Source organism: Lissotriton helveticus, chromosome 10, assembly GCF_964261635.1.
Source record: "Lissotriton helveticus chromosome 10, aLisHel1.1, whole genome shotgun sequence".
NCBI lineage: Eukaryota > Metazoa > Chordata > Amphibia > Caudata > Salamandridae > Lissotriton > Lissotriton helveticus.
Genome location: NC_136071.1, coordinates 344,568,847 through 344,586,665, shown reverse-complemented (window position 1 = coordinate 344,586,665; position 17,819 = coordinate 344,568,847). Strand labels below are relative to the sequence as shown.

The 17,819-nt window shown below is 46.3% G+C and overlaps 1 protein-coding gene across 6 annotated transcripts in view; it reads right to left on the bottom strand.

Annotated features, from left to right (window-relative positions):
- SMARCC1 (SWI/SNF related BAF chromatin remodeling complex subunit C1) overlaps window positions 1–17,819 on the bottom strand; it is an 873,495-nt gene that overhangs the window by 657,985 nt on the left and 197,691 nt on the right. For all 6 annotated transcript variants that reach the window (XM_078662530.1, XM_078662531.1, XM_078662534.1 and 3 more), the window contains exons 10-12: window positions 13,958–14,076; window positions 11,553–11,677; window positions 2,592–2,651 (exon numbers count right to left, since the gene is read on the bottom strand). In XM_078662530.1, coding sequence (XP_078518656.1) covers window positions 2,592–2,651; window positions 11,553–11,677; window positions 13,958–14,076 — 304 coding nt within the window. The remainder of the gene's footprint in view (window positions 1–2,591; window positions 2,652–11,552; window positions 11,678–13,957; window positions 14,077–17,819) is intronic.

Sequence of the window (17,819 nt, the reverse complement as noted above, 5' to 3'; positions counted from 1 at the left end):
GAGTGAAACTAGACACTGCCTGGGGCACACAAGGTGTCCCATGCATAGCCCAGTTCAAATCTGTGCTGGGGCACTCCAGCCCCAGCTCTGGCGCGAAACTGGACAAAGGGAAAGGGGTGTAACCACCCCCTTAGTGGGTCCCAACCATAGGAGGGACCTAGCAGGTAATCCAGCCCCTTGATTTGGTATAAAGGTAGGAGCTGTGTCCATAGACTTTAGATAATCCTGACTGAAACTTTGATACATAACTCTGGACAATTCGACATCCTACTCGACGTAGAAGACTGACGAATCTCCCTTGTGGTGAAGGAGTGACCACCCTGTGCAAATAGGCACCATCAAGCGCTCAACGGTTTGCTTTGTTGCAGCTCCCGCCGGAGCTCGAACGACAGATCGACAAGAACCGGATTCCCAGACATCCAACAGCCCGATCCACAGCAAAGCGGAGACCAGTGGAGGCGACGTGAGACGTGGGACCGGCCATCTTGGAAAGCCTGCGAAGTGCTTCCCGTGCAGCTCACGAGGCACCCTCGAAGCTGTGCATTGAGGACTGAGAAGCCCCAGCCCCGAGCGGCTTTTGCACTGAAGATCACCTCTCCACACTCACCGAGTGCTGCGTGGGGCCCTTTTACATTTTCCTGCTCAACGCGTCTGTCCGGTCACTTGCCCGTTGGCTAGTGGCCTCTGTGACGACGATCCTTCGAATTTACACCGCTGGTCTGGTTGCCCCAGACTGGCCCTTGCTCCCCTGAAAAGGAGCAGCCCATCAGATCTTGCTGATCTGATCCAGAAGCCATCTTCTATTCCTGCGTGGGTTGCATTTGCCAAGGCCTGTTGATTCCAATCCGGAAGACGACACCGCCAACAGCGAGAGCCTTCGTGGGACAGTCCGTGTCCGACTCCTGGTCATCGTCGATGCCACCGGGTCCACGTGGCAGCGGAGACAAGCTTCACGACAACCACCTGATTGCGCCCGACATCGCCTGGTTCCTTCCTGGTTCCATCCTGGTCACTGGCTAGTGACCCAGACTCTGTCCCCTCTGCTTTCAGGTACTCTACATCTTCAATCCACCCTTGGATCCAACCGGACTTTTCTCTCCTGGCCGCCTGCAGCATCTTTACCTCCATAGAACTCCATGAAGAAACCAGACGCACTTTGACACCTATGCACCCGCTTCCTGTGGGTGAGGTAACACGAGTACTCCGGTGCTCCTGTAGTGGTTTACACCTCTAGTGTCCTAGTTTTAAGTGGCTAAATTCTAGTCCAGTCGGAATACTCCTAAATCTGCAACTTTTACGCGCCAATGACTTTGCATTGGTGCACGTGTGTGCTTTAGACACTGCACCCGCATCCTGTGGGCCGCCCCAGTCCTAACTTCTGTTAGTCCAGTGTAGTCCCAGCGATTCTCAAGGCCCTAGGCCTTACCATTGTTCGTGACGTGGTTCTTATACCACTATTTTAGTATATGGTTTTAGTGGCCACCGGACCTATCCATAATTGTGCAACTTTTGTATGTTATATGAAGTTCTTTGTTTAACGCTTGTGCTTCTGTCCTCATAAAGAGTACAGGGGATTATTCTAGTAATAAATACATATATTTTATAATATATAACTTGTGTGGTGTCTTTTCATTTGGTATTAAAAGGATTGCATATGGTAAAACAGCTGGCTTCACATGCCCTCTTGAGTTAAGCCTAAGACTGCTTAGGTCCATGCTACCCCTAGGATAGCTTGTCTATAAGGTTGACTTACAACCACTCACCATAGCGCCTTGATGCTCCTTGGAGTGACTGCAGCGCGGTACAAATGCTATGTTACATTACATTACATTACATAAGGGTTGTTTGGACTGGTACAAGGTGCTCACTAGAATAGTGAACATCATACACCAGGCCAACTTCTCACACAGGATAACATAGTCTAGGTTATTTATTAGGATGAGGGAAACGCTGCCAATACTTGGGTAGGTAAGAATATTAAGCACAGTTAGAGCTTTTCACCAGACATACTTGGTGCCCACAACTGCAGCATCATAGTTTATGGGGAGGTACTGGGTCATAGCTCCCACACAATACTGACTAGCTGATGACCTTCCCTGAAAAAGGCTTCACATCAAAGTGGAGCACTAAACTAGGGTGCTTGTTTTTCTCCCTGGACTGTACTAGGTGTGTCCCAAAACAAGTACCAATGAACCCGAAGGAGGAAGATCCCAAAGAATAGATCATTGCAAATACTTTCTCCGCTTAGGAGAAAGTATTTTTGTGTCAGAAATTATGTAAGATTGAAAGATTAATATTTTCATCAGCAAATTTCAGCTGGGCAATAGCAAGCAAAGAAAATTAACAAAAACTCTCGGCAAAGTGCTTGGGAATGAAAAATGAAGAAGAGCAAATCACTGCAAAGACTCAGAAGTCGAAGCTCAATCAACACGAAAGAAAACATTAGCAGCGGGATAGGAAAATAAATAGTCGGGGATATGTTTTATAAATATAAATAATCTATCCAGGTGACTTAAAACAAGAAAAAATAAAACTCCCAAAGAACAGATCCCAGCCAGACTGATTTTAAATTATAAAGAGGACATACTCACCTAGATCAGCCACCACTCCCCCTTTGACTGGAGTGTGCTCACTATCTTTCTTTGGGTTTACTGAAAAAGAAAATGGAATAAAGTGTGTGAATTTGCAGAACAAGTCCTCATTGGGAACAACTCATGCAGTGGCACCCGACACATAAATATGCTGCCAACTTATGTTGTACGAAGAACCATAAACCCCAGTACATTTTGTCAGGCATGCCACTACTTTTATTCCTTCAGCATGGCTGCATAGCGTTTGAGTTAACAATTCCACCTGCCCTACTTTTATTTCCATTTAGGATCTTTTGACTTTTTTTAAATCTCTGCAACAGACTGTAACCTGCTGCTCAAGCTGCAGGCTCACGTGCTCTGCTAAAGTAATTCCCCCCAACCAAACCCACTCAATGCAGCTTTTGATGCCGTGGGTCACTCCTAACCTTGCTAACATACCAAGCAGACTCTGAGAAATATGAAATTACTAGCTAGCACTTGGGTTCCTGATCACTTATGCATATGCAATTTTCCTGTGGTCTGGGTAAGTTAGGTTAGTGTGAAGTTGCAAACCTTTTCCCCCACCTACATAGGTGTGTCACAGCTTTTGTACTATGTGTAACATCACTATTACTCGCCCTCATTCATACGAGAATCTAGATTTAATCATTCATGTTTATGGATTGATGATGGTTAAAGATTACAAACCTAAAGCATACAGTAATTTGGTCTATTTAGAGAAGTCAAACTAAATAAGTGCATTTTCTAGTCAGAGTGAATTGAGGTTATGTGTTCTGAGCTAGAAATAAATCTTCTAAGCAAATGCAAATAGACCGGACAGACCAATGCCACAATATTTCAAAGGGACAATTCACAATGGCAGGAGACTCCTGGGCAGCAGCTTATCCACACACCTCCAATTGCTTGTTTTCTATTAAACTGGAGGTCACAGCCTGTAAGAAACTGGCTCTAAATATACTATACCAAAATGAGGTATAGTGTGTATAGAGTTCAAGAGTCCCCAGAGTCCCCAGAGTCCCCAGAGTCCCCAGAGGTAGGCTGAGGTTAAAAGTTAGATAGAACCATACTCTCTAACTGTGGTAGCTAGGTCGAGCAGTAAGGCAGTATCAGAGGACAGTGCTAAGCATTTGATGTACCCACTCAGTCAGCAAATGAATTCACACACTCAAGAACTGAGCTCTAGGCCAATTGTTTTTGTATGAAAATATACTGTTGTTTATTTTTAGAACCACACAAGCCTGACACAGGTAAGCATTAAATACTTTTCAGTAATAAGTTACACGTATATAGAACAGTTTGAAAATGCCATAGAAATTGTACTTTGTTTGATTTACAGGGGAGCAGTAGTATGCAACACTTAGCAAATGCAGTACATTGAAATGAATAGGCTTTTTCAGTTTATTACAGGTAAGTTACTTTTTACGTTACTTTTTCTAACTCAGTGCTGGATACCTAGATTCAGCACTAGGACATTTCCTGGAAACAGGCAAGTATTTAAGTTTTGGTCATTCACATGATTTTTAAAGAATATTTTCAGATTTCAAAACTCAACACTTTGAAACCTTTTGGAGCAGTAAATTGAAATTAATAGGTTTTTACAGTAAATTGCAGGTAAGTTACTTTTCACGTTACTTTTCTAACTTAGTGCTGGATACCTAGATTCAGCATTGGGACACTTCCTGCAAACAGGTGAGTAAACATGTTTTGGTTATTTGTGCGATTTTTAAGGAATATTTTTAGGTTTCAAAACCCCACACACACAAACTTTTTGGAGAAAAAGTGTCAATGTTACCCTTTGGAGGGATAACAGGTTAACGGTTCTCAGATAAGTAATTGACTGTGGGAGTTAAGGTTCTGGAGTTAGACTCCGGGGTCCCCCAGGGTCAGTGATGCAACTGTTGTTGCACCCTCAGCAGCTCAAGGGCGGCCAGGTGCAGTGTGTTGCGGCCCAATGTCATTCTACGGAGGATAGGGCGTCTCCGGTTTGTGGCTGCTGGCAAGCAGGCCACAGGGTTGTGGGAGCAAAGCTCCTAGGGTTTAGCACAGGGCAAGTTGGGGACCAAAGTAGCACCAAAGGTGCACCCTCAGCAACATAGGGCGGCCGGGTGCAGGGTACTGTTTTGAGGTCGGGTGCACTGTTTCCAATGGAGAACCATCGGGACAAAGAAACACTGAAGGCTCGGAGAGAAGGATCTTTCGGGGGCGACCACCACTTCGAGGGATAAGTTGGGATGTTGTGGGTTGGTTAGGCACCGTTGGTTTGGGCACACAAGGCCGTGGGGCGTAAGGTGCCTTGGGACATCAGATTTTCTTACCCGCTCTGGTCGCAGTAGGGGGGGATTGATGATGCAGGCATCTGGAGGCTTGAGGTAGGCCAGGGGTCACCGAATCTCGGATCAGGATCGCCAGGGGAACCTCCTTGTAGTGTTTTTCCACTTATTTATTTATTTATTTATTTAGAAAGTTTTATATAGCGCGAACAAGATCTTTGCAGATATCAGAGCGCTTTACAGAGCAGGGAATACCACACAAGAGAATGAATACGTGAGGGAACATAATAGTACAGGTGAATCAATAATGCAAGTAAATAGTCATAATAGTAAGTGAAACAATAATAAAGGTAAAACACATATTCGTAGGGATCTAGCAGAATAATACAGGAAAAACACAAAGTCATCGGGATCGAGCTGGGTAATATAGATCGGTGCCGATACTTTATAGATTCAAGTTGAAAGCTCAAGTGTATTTGGCCATGAGAATAGCTTTTACTTCTTTCTTAAAAAGTGTGATTGAGGAGATGAGCCTTGTTTCAGGAGGGAGTGAGTTCCAGATCCTGTGTGCCATTCCTGAGAAAGAGCGCTTATACGTTTTTTCCTTGGTGAATCTTCGAGGTTTTAGCAACAGATTGTTTGTGCCTCTAGTGTATCTAGAGCCGCCAGAGATTGACAGCTTCTGAGTGAGGGAGAGCTCAGGTGTACAGCCTTGTGTGTCATGCAGGCGATTTTCAGATGTATTCTGGCTTCAAAAGGCAGCCAGTTCAGGGCTTTCAAGTCAGGGGAGATATGCGAGTGTTTTTTTGACCCAGTGATGAGTCTTGCTGCAGCGTTTAGAGAGGCTCTTAGGGGTGCAGTAGTGGTTAATGGGAGACCGCAGAGGGCGATGCTGCCGTATTCAATTCGCGGGATTACTAGTGCTTGTACCGCAGTTTGGAAGTCTTTGGCTGGTAGGAAGGGTTTCAGTTTCCTCAGTGTATTGATTTGGAAGTTCGCACCCTTAGTAGCCTTGCTGATATGATGCTGCATGTTGAGATTGGAGTCGAGAGTTATGCCCAGAGATTTTGCTGAGTCCACGATGGTGGGTAGGAGATTGAGTGCAGTTAGCTGTTTAAGCCACGTTTGGGTGGTAGAGATCTTCGCGGGAGGTGAGATCAAGAGGAACTCTGTTTTCAGAGCATTGAGTTTGAGATGATTATTGGCAAGCCAGGATTGGGTGCTTCTGATTGTTGAGTTCAGGAGTAAAATGTCATTGAGAGATTGTAGTTTGAGATATAATTGGGTGTCATCTGCGTACATGTGAAAAAGTACATTGGATGCTTGTAGCAAGGTGGTGAGGGGTTCCATAACTAGGTTGAACAAAGTTGGTGAAAGGGAGGATCCTTGAGGGACACCTAATGTAACAGGTATTGGCGATGACAGGTTGTTACTCTTGAATTTCTGCGACCTGTTGTGTAAGAAGGAGGTGAACCACTTGAGAACAGTCCCAGATAGACCCATTCTTGTGTTCAAAAGTTCGAGTAAGTTCTCATGTTTAACGGTGTCGAATGCTGATGAGAGATCAAGAAGGATGAGGAGGCAGGTATCATTTTGGTCTAACATTTGTAGCGCGTCATCAATTATGTGGGTCATAGCACTTTCAGTACGGTGTCCTGCTCGGAAGCCTGATTGATGAGCGTTGAGGAGATCAAACTGATCAATGTGTTTAGTCAGCTGCAGTTGTGCACATTTTTCCAATAGTTTGGCGAGAGTGGGAATATTGGTAATGGGACGATAGTGGTTTAGGTCGGATGGGTCGGTGGTAGGTTTCTTTAGTAAAGGTGTGACTTGTTCAACTTTGAGGGAGTCAGGGATGGATCCTTGTTGTAGCGAGCTGTTGATAATTTTAGTCCACAGTGGAAGGAGCCATGGGGTGAAGTCTTTGACAGCGTTGGCAGGGAGGGGATCCGTGAGGTGATTGGACGGTTTCAAGGTGCTGAGCAGTTTGCCTATTTCTTCTTCAGAGTAGGTGTCAAAGGATGACCATGTAGCATTGTTTTTTAGTTCAGTGGGTGTTATGCAGTTGGGAGTGTTGTAGAGGCTTGCGTCAATGCTGAGATCACTCTTTATGTTGTCAGTTTTTTGTGTAAAGAAAGCGGCGAAGTCTTCACAGGAGGGCGCTTTGTCAAAAGAGCTGATAGGTTGGGGTTGTTCCTTGGCTTGTGTTCTGATTAGCTCAAACAGTTTTCTTGGTCGGTTTTTTGCTTGGTCGAGCTGGAGGCTGAAGAAGTTTGCTTTTGAGCGCTTTATTTTCCTGAAGTAGGCGTTTCTCTTTTTCTTCAGTGTTTTCAGGTGCAGTGCCGATGGAGCTGTTCTCCAAGTGCGCTCTGCCATTCGCATGGCTCGTCTATCTTCATTGAGACTCCCGTCGTACCACGGATTGGATATTTTAGCGGAGACTCTTTTTTAGCTTCAAGGGAGCAGCCTCATTAATTATTGACGTCATCACATTGAGATAGTGATCAGTCAAGGATTGGACATCTGTAGCGCCCGTAGGAGGGAGCAGTAGGTCGCGGCTGTTCGGGGGTAGGGAGTCTGGGTTGAGTTTTTTCAGGTCTCTTTTCCATATTTTAGGTCTGGAGGATTGATTCGTGTAGAGTTTGATTTTTTCATTGATGAAGAATGTGACGATATGATGGTCTGACCAGTCACAGGGTTGGATAGATTCAAGTTGAATAGCGTCCTCTTTGGCGATGATGAGGTCGAGGATAGAACCTTTCTCATGGGTCGGGCTGTTGCATACTTGTGTGAGGTCCAGGGCTTTGAGGAAATTTTTGAGACTATTTACCACCGCATCATTGAGATCGTTCCAGTGGAGGTTGAAGTCACCAAGATATATTTGGGTGAGCTGTCTTCCGGCGTTAGTTGAAATCATGTCCATGATTTGTTGGGCGAAGGTGAGGTTGTCTCTGGGTGGGTGGTAGATGCCGTGAAGAGAGCATATCTGTTTGCCTCCACTGATAATATCGAGGCAAATGTATTCGCATGACGTTGAGGAGGGTAGGGAAGGTGCGGAGACTTTCAGAACAGAGAGGTTGTTCCTGTATATGCAAGCAATTCCACCACCTATCTTGCCAGACCTGTCAAGCCTAATGATGTGGTAGTTGGGGGGAACCAGGATGTCCATTATAGGTGTAGAAGATTCAGTTAGCCAGGTTTCAGTCAAGATGATTAGGTCAAGGTCCAATGATAGAGCACTTGAGCTCGGGCCGGGTTTGGCGGGTGCAGAGTGGGCTGGATTCGCGGTCTCTGGCTGGCACCAGAAGCTGCAGTTTGAACAAGTCTGGTGTTCACAGGAGATTTCAGTCTTTGACGTGAAGTCAGGAAGGTCCTCTGGGGTTTTTGAGATTGCTGGTGCAGGACACACCGGGGTTTTCACAGGAGCAGGTTCGAGGGGAGACAGGCCGGTAGGGCTGGGGCCAAGTCAGTGGGCGTCGTCCTCTTGTTAGCTCTGCACGGCTCTTCGGTCCTTCCATCTTCTTTTCTTGTCCGGCTGTATCGGAGGAAGTAAGGGTCAGGGTGCCCCCTAAATACTAGATTTAGGGGCGTTACAGGTAGTTAAGGGCAGGGACCAATGGGTCCCTTCCCTGGGGTGGGTACACCCCCTATTCTGCCACTCTCCAGTGAGAGGGGGCAGGAGCCTGTCCCTGGTTGGCTGGGTCCCCCATCCTCAAGATGGCGGGGACTCGAGGTTGTGCTTCACCTCGTCTCCCCCACCTTAGGGGTGGAGTTGGCAAAAGGGGGTACACCTTTCTTCCTCACTTGTTTTTCCCGTTGGTTCTCCCGCCCAAAGCGGGGGGTAGAAGCAGTGGGGACCAGTTGCTGAAAGCAGCAAATGGTTTGAAGAGGCTCAAAAAGGCAGCATACCTTTGAAGCTGCTCCTTTGTGAACCCTGCCCATCTGGGGGGAGGAGGCTTAGCACCTTGTCCCAGGATGTGCATTGTTTCAGGCCCCCCGAGAGCAGCAGGCTCTCGACCCAGGGGTCCAGACACATGTCTGGTGGTGGCAGCCTAAGCAGCCACTCAGTCAGGTCACTAGAAGTTGGTCTAGTTTCAGGGGGCATCTCTAAGATGCCCTCTGTGGTGCATTTTACATTAAATCCAACACTGGCATCAGTGTGGGTTTAATTTGCTGAGAAGTTTGATACCAAATTTTCCAGTCTTCAGCGTAGCCATTATGGTGTTGTGGAGTTTGTAATGACAAACTCCTAGCACCATATACTCTAATGGCAGCACTGCACTTACAACGCCCAGGAATGGACCTGGGTACTGTAGGGGTACAGGGCTCATGCACCTGTACTCTCACCACTGGCATAGGGCACCAAGCTAGAGGGGTGACTGATGTATGTCAGGGCAGTAGTTTGTGGGCATGGCACACAGGGATGTGTGCCATGTCGACTCTTCACTTGGTTCTGCACTAAGACACGCAGCCTGCCAAGGCAGTGTGTGAGTATCAGGGTACAGAACCTCTAAGGGTGACACAATAAGTGTTGTACCCCTTAGAGGTCTTCTCTGGTCACAGTGCCCTGGGAACCTGTGGAACCATTTACCAGGGGCTGACATGTGGTAAGAGATGTCAATTGTGTTTAGGCTTCAGTTCAGTTTTAGGGAAGGAACACAGGCCCTGGATACCTGATTAGCAGGAGCCCAGGGCACAGTCAAAGAACATCAGCAATTCAGCAAAAAGTGGGGGCACTCTCCTGCAATCAATGACCACTCATCCCTCTCACCCACTCACCACGCTAGACCTCTATTTATATTACCAAATCAGGGCCACCTGTCGCACCACTCACAAAACCTTTCCATCACAGCCTCAGACACTTTAAGCACTCAAACATATTCTCACTACGTCTTCCCCTCGTAAACTGATAACGCACCTATACACCATTGTTCAGCAATATTCTCCATTGACAACCCCCCGTGCTAGGGCGCGATGTGACGTGAACATCGGCCCTAAACTGACAGACTCCCATTAGGTAACTGGAAATGATATCAGCTAATTATAGATTATGGCTGATACACTTCAAAAACTGACAAAGTATATATCACACTCCAACACAGCTGCATAAGCTGGGCCTGACCTGGTACACTAGCTGTCTCCGGTGTGCAGCGCTGCAGACCTCTTCTCCACCTAGCATGGGAATGCCCAACGGTAGCTACTTTTTAGAAAGCATTCCTGACCATACAGTCGATAACGAACTTGCAAATTGATGGCACCCCCCTGCTAGGCTTACTGGGCTACATCAAAGACGTTCCAGCTGATAATCGCAGGCTCACAGCTATGATGTTTCTTTTAGCCAAACGTAGAGTAGCCATGAACTTAGAAAGACGTAGGCCACAGAAGGTGGAGGACATGTTGCAGGATACTGTATACTTCTCCGACCAACTGTCACACTTATAGGAATTGATGCCACCATGGTCCCGTCCTAAAGATATCTAGGGACACTGATGCTTTATAAACACCAACAAACCCCCTCGCTGTGCCGCAGTGCAGAGACAATACACATAACCTCCTCCCCTAAAACTGGATGGGGCCGCCCTGTCTTTCAGCCATTACTCTATAAACTTACCTTACTGTGCTGTTGGTAAACATGACACAGACAATGGCGGTCTATTTATACTGGCGTGCATTACAAAATACCGTTGTGATCCTATTAAATGTGTGTGGTTGTGTGGCCCAGGTTTCTGGTTTAATGCATAATGAAGTATGTACTTTCTCATCACAGTTTTTTTCTTTTACCTCTGTTGCTCCCTCTCTCTCTTCTTTCTCATATGGGTCTAGTTTCCTATAAGAGATGTTGACTCTAACTAATCACAACGTCTCGTGTAATGTCATAAAATGTCAATAAAAATAAATTTAAAAAAAGAATGAAAATAAAAACATTGGCAAATTAAAGTACTGGACTACAAAGACCTGCCTCTTAAGTGTGCTTCTTTTTAGGCACAAATGGCCGTGCCGTTACATGCGGGGGGAATAGAAACAATGGCTGAATTGGGGCGAATCAATAATCCATGCTAAATGCTGTAGCAGGCATAATCAAAACCTGGATGATAGCTGAACAGACTAGTGGATGAAGTAGGCTGAAATGTATTGTAATTTTGTTATGTTTTATTACATGAGCCGTTAACCGGCTAAAGCAGTCTCTGGGCCAGACCAAAAAAAATCATAACATCAGGGATTGGGAGGAAAAGGTATTAGCACTGGTGAAGTCTTATTTAAATAAAATCAGTTTCTTCACCCCAAACATTAAAATAATACAAGTTAATCAACCAAAACAAAACAGAATGAATCCCATCAATGATAAAATGTAGACTATTAATAGGCCACAGTTGTTGAAGACTGATCTATGCCAATTCAGGGCTGGCCAAGAGGCAACAAATGTTAGACACTCTGGCAGAAGAAAGTTAAAACATATAAAATCAGCATTGGTAGATACTTTTCCAGTTTCAAGGATGACGCTAATAGAACCCTGATGAGGTGACTTTGTGGACAAGAAGATCAGAAGTTTCTAATCCTGGAAGCCTGGTGTATCAAATAAGTGAAAAAAACTAACAACTTTGTAGAACACTTGCCCTTAAGTTTTGTGTGTTACAGGATTTTAAGGGAGTGAAGGAGGCAGAGGGTTTCACAGGAGCACAAGAACAGTTACCGTTTTTAGGAAGTACAACTTCTTCGATGTTGGGCACCGGTGTCGGATCCTCCATGTCCTTAGTAAGATCATCTTGCTCATCTTCTTCTTTAACCCCTCGTCTCTTTCCATAAAGCGCACCTTGACTGAATTTCGAGAAAATTTGATTTACTGGATTTTACACTTCTCCACGTAATCACCAACCACATAAATTTCTCTCCTCCAAACCTGCATCATACAACTAGTTCTAGAACTAATGACACATGGGTATACTAAACACTTGATTGAATAAAGATGCTGCAACCTTTCTTGGGGCCCTAGGGAGTCGGAGTTTAACTGTAGTATCTTGGTTGGGTAGTCATTTTCCACTGGTTTTCCAGAGCCCCAAAACTAATGTCCTTTAAAATGAAAAACAAGTTTCTCATTTTTTAGCACTTGCCTCTCTCACAGTTGCATGGTGGGGAAGTTGCACCTTATTCAAGGAACCGGAAGGGGTAAGAGACCCACATACTGTGAAACAGTAAATAATGCTCTCTAACTTCAAAGTTCTGCCTGTGCTTAACTTTAGATAAAAAACACTAACAGCCAAGATAAAAAAGTTCAATCTACGATATACATAAAAGTACAAAAGCAGCTAGGTGTATGACTTATGTTATCCTGTGGGAGAATAAACAGCATGCCTGCCCCTCCTTCCCAACATTTTGGAACCCATAATCCGCCAGGGCTACAACAAAGATAACACCTACCAATGGCCTCTGTTTCACTAGTATCAGTCAACAGAAATGGTGCAGGTAGTGGGATGGAATGGGGTTGGTGTAGAACATAAATAACACATGCAATGGCGGTCCACTCCAACATCAGAGCCTTAATATATATATATTTTTTTTTTTTAAGTGAACCAATACTCATTAACTTGTGTCTTCACTCTTTAGGGGCGTGTATCTTGAAAACCAGTGGTCATGGTGACCTTTTTCCAGTCACAGAAAAATCCTCAGGCATAAATCGTTGAACCAAGACCAAGCGGGGTTAGTGTTCAAGAGTTAAACCCTAACAAGATTTCAAATGCAGTTAATGCCAGAACCGTTAGGGTGTGAAAGTTAATTCTAACAGTTTCAAAATCAGATAGGCCCCTGATGTGATTTGTATTAGGCTCTGCCATGCATCTGCTCTTGTTTGAAAGGAGGATGGCATTAACACTGCAAATTGGTAATGGATTAGTTTGACTCTGGGCAGATTAAACCTACCATGGGCAAAGGGAAGGGGATGGTGACCATCAATCACCCACCACATGCAAAGTTTTACAGGGACAGGAAAGGCGTACTTGCAGGCTGTTACCTTTGAGATGGACTGTCACCTTACCCAAACCCAAAAGAAAACAAGCTTACTCAGCACTCTCACAAAGACCCCACAAATCACCACACATGAACACATATCACAACACACATCCACAACTTTTTCATACATGCCCTAGAGAAGAAGATGGTAAGGCCACAGCTATGTGAACTGGACAGACCTCTATTGGAGAGAGCAGACAGTTTTGCAACAGCAATAGAGGTAAAAAGACCTGTGCCATGGACTGTAATCACACAGCCACTACTGTCAATCACCTCTTAGGCCAGGTCGAGAGGTAACTTGTGCATCTCCTGTCAGAGCACAGCAAATAGGTTGCCAAAACCAAAGAAACCGAGTACTTCTTGTGGGTCTGTACAATTATGGAACCAAACTGAGGAAAAACCCTTTAGAATACTCAAGACGTGGCAGGACACACAGTTACCAAGTCACAAAGGACATATTTGCCTAAACAAAGATAAAGAGAGCACTATACAGGTTTCAATATAGCAGCAAAACTGATTTGCCCTCAACTTCCATTTAATTTTATTTTTCTGAAGTCTCTTTTACCGTGTACATGATGAGTTAGTTACTCAAACATGCACTAGAATTAATCCTTTTTTGGTAGCGGTGATGGTTTGGTTTACTAGTTAATTATTAGGTGGCAAGGTACAGAATTTGCCCTGCTATAACTAACATCTGCTGATGTTTTCTTTTACACCATTTCTTAAACAAGTATTGCATTTTTTTATTAATTGTGTGCTTTAAAATGAAAATGTTCCAGCTAACAACAATAGAACCAACACCACTCCAAGAACAATACCTTCATTAAAAAAGGCAGAACACTTAATCCAGATTTAATTTTCGTTTACCTAATAGACTATTATGACCGTGAGAGACGCAGAATGTTCATTTTAAGAGGCAATAACCATAAATTAAATCAAATACACAAAAATAAAATAATAACCACTCCTGGAACATTAACTGCACAACTACAGTAATAATGAAGCGATTGTGGTTCATCATAACGCACATAAATGAGGAAATATCCATGTATCTTCACTTAAAAACAAATCAGTTAAAATGTGTGTCATTACCCTTTTTTGGCGCTCTTTCTCTTGCACTCAGTAGGTGTCGGTGGTGGAGAGGGTGAACGTTTTCTCTTCTTTGCACTTCCAGACGTCCTCTTGTCCTTCCTTTCAGGACTGCGGGTGGGCTGCCAAACAATAATAAATTAAGAGAGCAAGAATTGGCTTTACGGCAAAAGGGATTCATCCTTAATTATCATGGTGGAACCTACTAAATAGAAAATTCAACTAGATAGCGATATGGAGGGAGTATACGTTATGTCAGAACACTTCCTAAGGCTAAAGGATACTATATATAAACGTACTTCCCTTAAATTACCGAGCAGATTCCATTTTAAGAGTAAGGGATTGTACCAAGGTAGTGGCATGAGAACTGACCTATTTGTTTTGGTTCCTTCTCTGTTATCCATCCCTTCCGCCCCCATTCTTGTTTCTCCTTCATCAAAATTACTTCTGAAGTTGAAATGGTGGCTCTTTTGCTTTTAAGCAATGAGTGCTGTGGAAAAACACTACATGGAACTTAACATTTTGAATGAGACATCTATGATCAGTTCTAGCTACCAGGATCATTGATGCGTTTGCTATTTTAACTCACAAAATGTAGTAAAGAATATACATAAGATTACTGGGTTCTAGGTGCCAACTGAACGATCTCCTACTCCCTTTAAGCACTTGACTAAACAGTAGAGGTGTTTAGTAAACAAATTATCACTCTAGGAGGCCTATTCCAGAAGACTGTGTGGCGTTAGAAACTGACCCTGCAGTCTGACTGTGTAAATTATATTTACTAAATCAATAGACTGTTGCTAACTATGAGCAAATGGGGTTCTATTGCAGTGCCCCCCACTTTTTGCCTGGCTTTTGATGCAACTTTGAGTGTAGAGAACTAGGTCCCTGCTGTCCGGGTTCCCAGTAACAGTGCTCTTTCCCTAAAAACATGTCCACAATTGATTTTTATGACCCCCTGTAAGTCCCTAGTAAGTGGTGCCCTGGGTGCTGAAGACGGTCCCCTGAGACCCCCTCCCTAGGACCACGCCACTGCCCCTGGAGCGGGGATGCCCCAGGGAGGTGAAAAAAACACCAATTCGACATAGCACACTGCCTGAGTGCCATGCCAGCTAGCATTGCCTAAGATATAGGTAAGTTGTACCTCTAGCAGGCCTTACCAGCCCTAAGACAGGGTGCACTATATCCCAGGTGTGGGCCTATCTGCATGAGCAGAAATGCCCCTACAGTATTAGGGTCTATTCTTTAATATTGTAAGTGCCAGGGGAGCCATAGAGAACAGATGGGCTGGGAACTTGACAACTCGAGTACCACTGCATCATTGGATGGGGGACTGGGGCAAGGTTTGTTGCTTGGGCCGTTTAGCAGCACGTGAAAGTCAGGGGGATTTTGCATCGTCTGCGAAAGTCAGTGCAGCGTTATGGTACAGATATGAGTAATTTGGTGTGGCCAAGTGCAGAACGGAGTGAGAAGTAGTGCTACAGCGCGCTGTCAGTGCTTTCTGACAAGCAGACTTGCAGCTATGTAACTATGCGGCACCCACTAAAAACAAGCACAGGTCCACAGTCACGGTGCAGCAGAGTTCCGTTTCAATGTAGCAGTATAGCAGGTTACCCAGCAGGCGCCCACTTACCTCCTCCCCCTGGTCTTGCTGGCTGCCGCATCCACCCACACTGAATTAAACAGTTGCAATTATGGGAATAACTGGGACTTCGAGAGTCTCTAGCTACAGCAGCCATAGGCTTCTCAATGCAAAATTTAAGGATGCTGCCCCACCCCCTTGCAAAGACCCACTCCACCCTTCAGAATTGCCCCTGATGCCCACAGTACGATGTTATTCATGTAACTGCTCTTGGACCACGCAGCGCCTGGCCGTCCTGGAGTACACCTCAGTCCACCAGCCTAAGAGAGGGAACCGGGCGCAGTGACGGAGCAGTGAGGACAGCGGCGTTTAAGAGTCACTGAAAGGCTTCACACGGGCAGAGATCAACGGCCCAGCGGGCAGACCCCCACCTTGCAGCTCGCTCCTCTAATGTGTGGGTGAACACGAGTACGGCGTCAGGGGGAGGGGAGACGAAATCACCAGAGTATACCAATATGTAGACATTTATTAGACTCCAATATTTGCATACCTTCACTAGGTAACCAAACTTTACTTCACTTAAACAACGACGCCAACTCCACCGCCCTGATCAACAACCTCGCCAACCTTGGACTCAAACAGCTTGTGACGACACCCACCCACGCCGCTGGACACACGCTGGACCCCATCTTCTCCACAAGCCCCCAAGTCTCCTTCAACCACACCACTGAAACCCACTGGACCGACACAGATGCGTGCACTTCACCTTCAGGAAACCCGCCACACACCACCGCACCCAACAGCTGCCACGCCGCTGCTGGGGCAAGGTCACCAAGGACCAACTGACTACCACCCTCGCCCTGAAACCACCCGCCGACCCCACCGACCCAGACACCGCCGCGACCAACCTCAAACAGTGGATCAATGACTGCGCCAACACCCTCGCCCCTCTCAAGACCTCCACAACGAACCACACCAACAAGAAAGCCGCCTGGTTCACCGAAGACCTCCGGAGCTCCAAGCGCACCTGTCGGAAGCTGGAGAAGAAATGGCTCCACGACCGAACACCAGACAGCCACACAGCCCACAAGAACGCCACCCGCAGACACCACCAACTCATCAGGACCGCCAAGAGGACCGCTTAGACAACAACGCACACAACACCAAAGAGCTCTTCAGCATAGTGAAAGAACTCTCCTACCCCAGCTCCAACACCAACGACATCCCACCTTCACAAGACCTGTGCGACTCCCTGGCCACCTTCTTCCACCGCAAGATCGCCTACATTCACGACAGCTTCAACTCCGACACCCCCGCACCCACCACCGAGTCCACCACCACTGCGACCACCACCCGTACCAATCGCCTGACCGCCGGTACCAACGTCAGCGATGAAGACACCATCAATACCATGAACTCCATCCACTCCGGATCCCCATCTGACCCCTGCCCTCACCAAGTCTTCAACAAAGCCAGCACAACCATCGCGCCCCACCTCCGGAAAACAATCAACAGCTCCTTCGAGACAGCAACCTTCCCGGAAGGTTTGAAGCATGCCTAGATCCACCCCCTTCTGAAGAAGCCCAAGGCAGACCCCAAGGACCTCAAGAACTTCCGGCCCATCTCCCTGCTCCCATTCCCGGCAAAAGTGACAGAGAAGATTGTCAACAAACAGCTAACACGCTATCTCGAAGAAAACAACATCCTGGACCCCTTCCAATCCGGTTTCCACAGCACCGAGACCGCCCTCATCGCCGCCACTGACGACATCAGGATCCTGATGGACAAAGGAGAAACAGCCGCCCTCATCCTCCTGGACATATCAGCAGCCTTTGACACAGTCTGCCACCGCACCCTATCAGCTCGCCTCCATGACGCCGGAATCCAAGAGAAGGCCCTGGCCAGGACCACTTCCTTCCTCTCCGGCAGAACCCAAAGCGTCCGCCTCCCCCCCCATTCCGCTCGAAAACAACCGAGATCATCTGCGGCGTCCCACAGGGATCCTCCCTCAGCCCGACGCTGTTCAATATCTACATGGCACCGCTCGCCCACGTCGCACGACAACATAACCTCAACAACATCTCCTACGCCGACGACACCCAGCTGATCATATCCCTCACCGAAGACCCCCACACCGCCCAAGCCAACCTCCACAGAGTAATGATGGCCGTAGCCGACTGGATGAAGGACAGCAGACTTAAGCTGAACTCAGACAAGACGGAGGTCCTCATTCTCGGACCCACCCCATCAGCCTGGGACGACTCTTGGTGGCCCACATCGCTA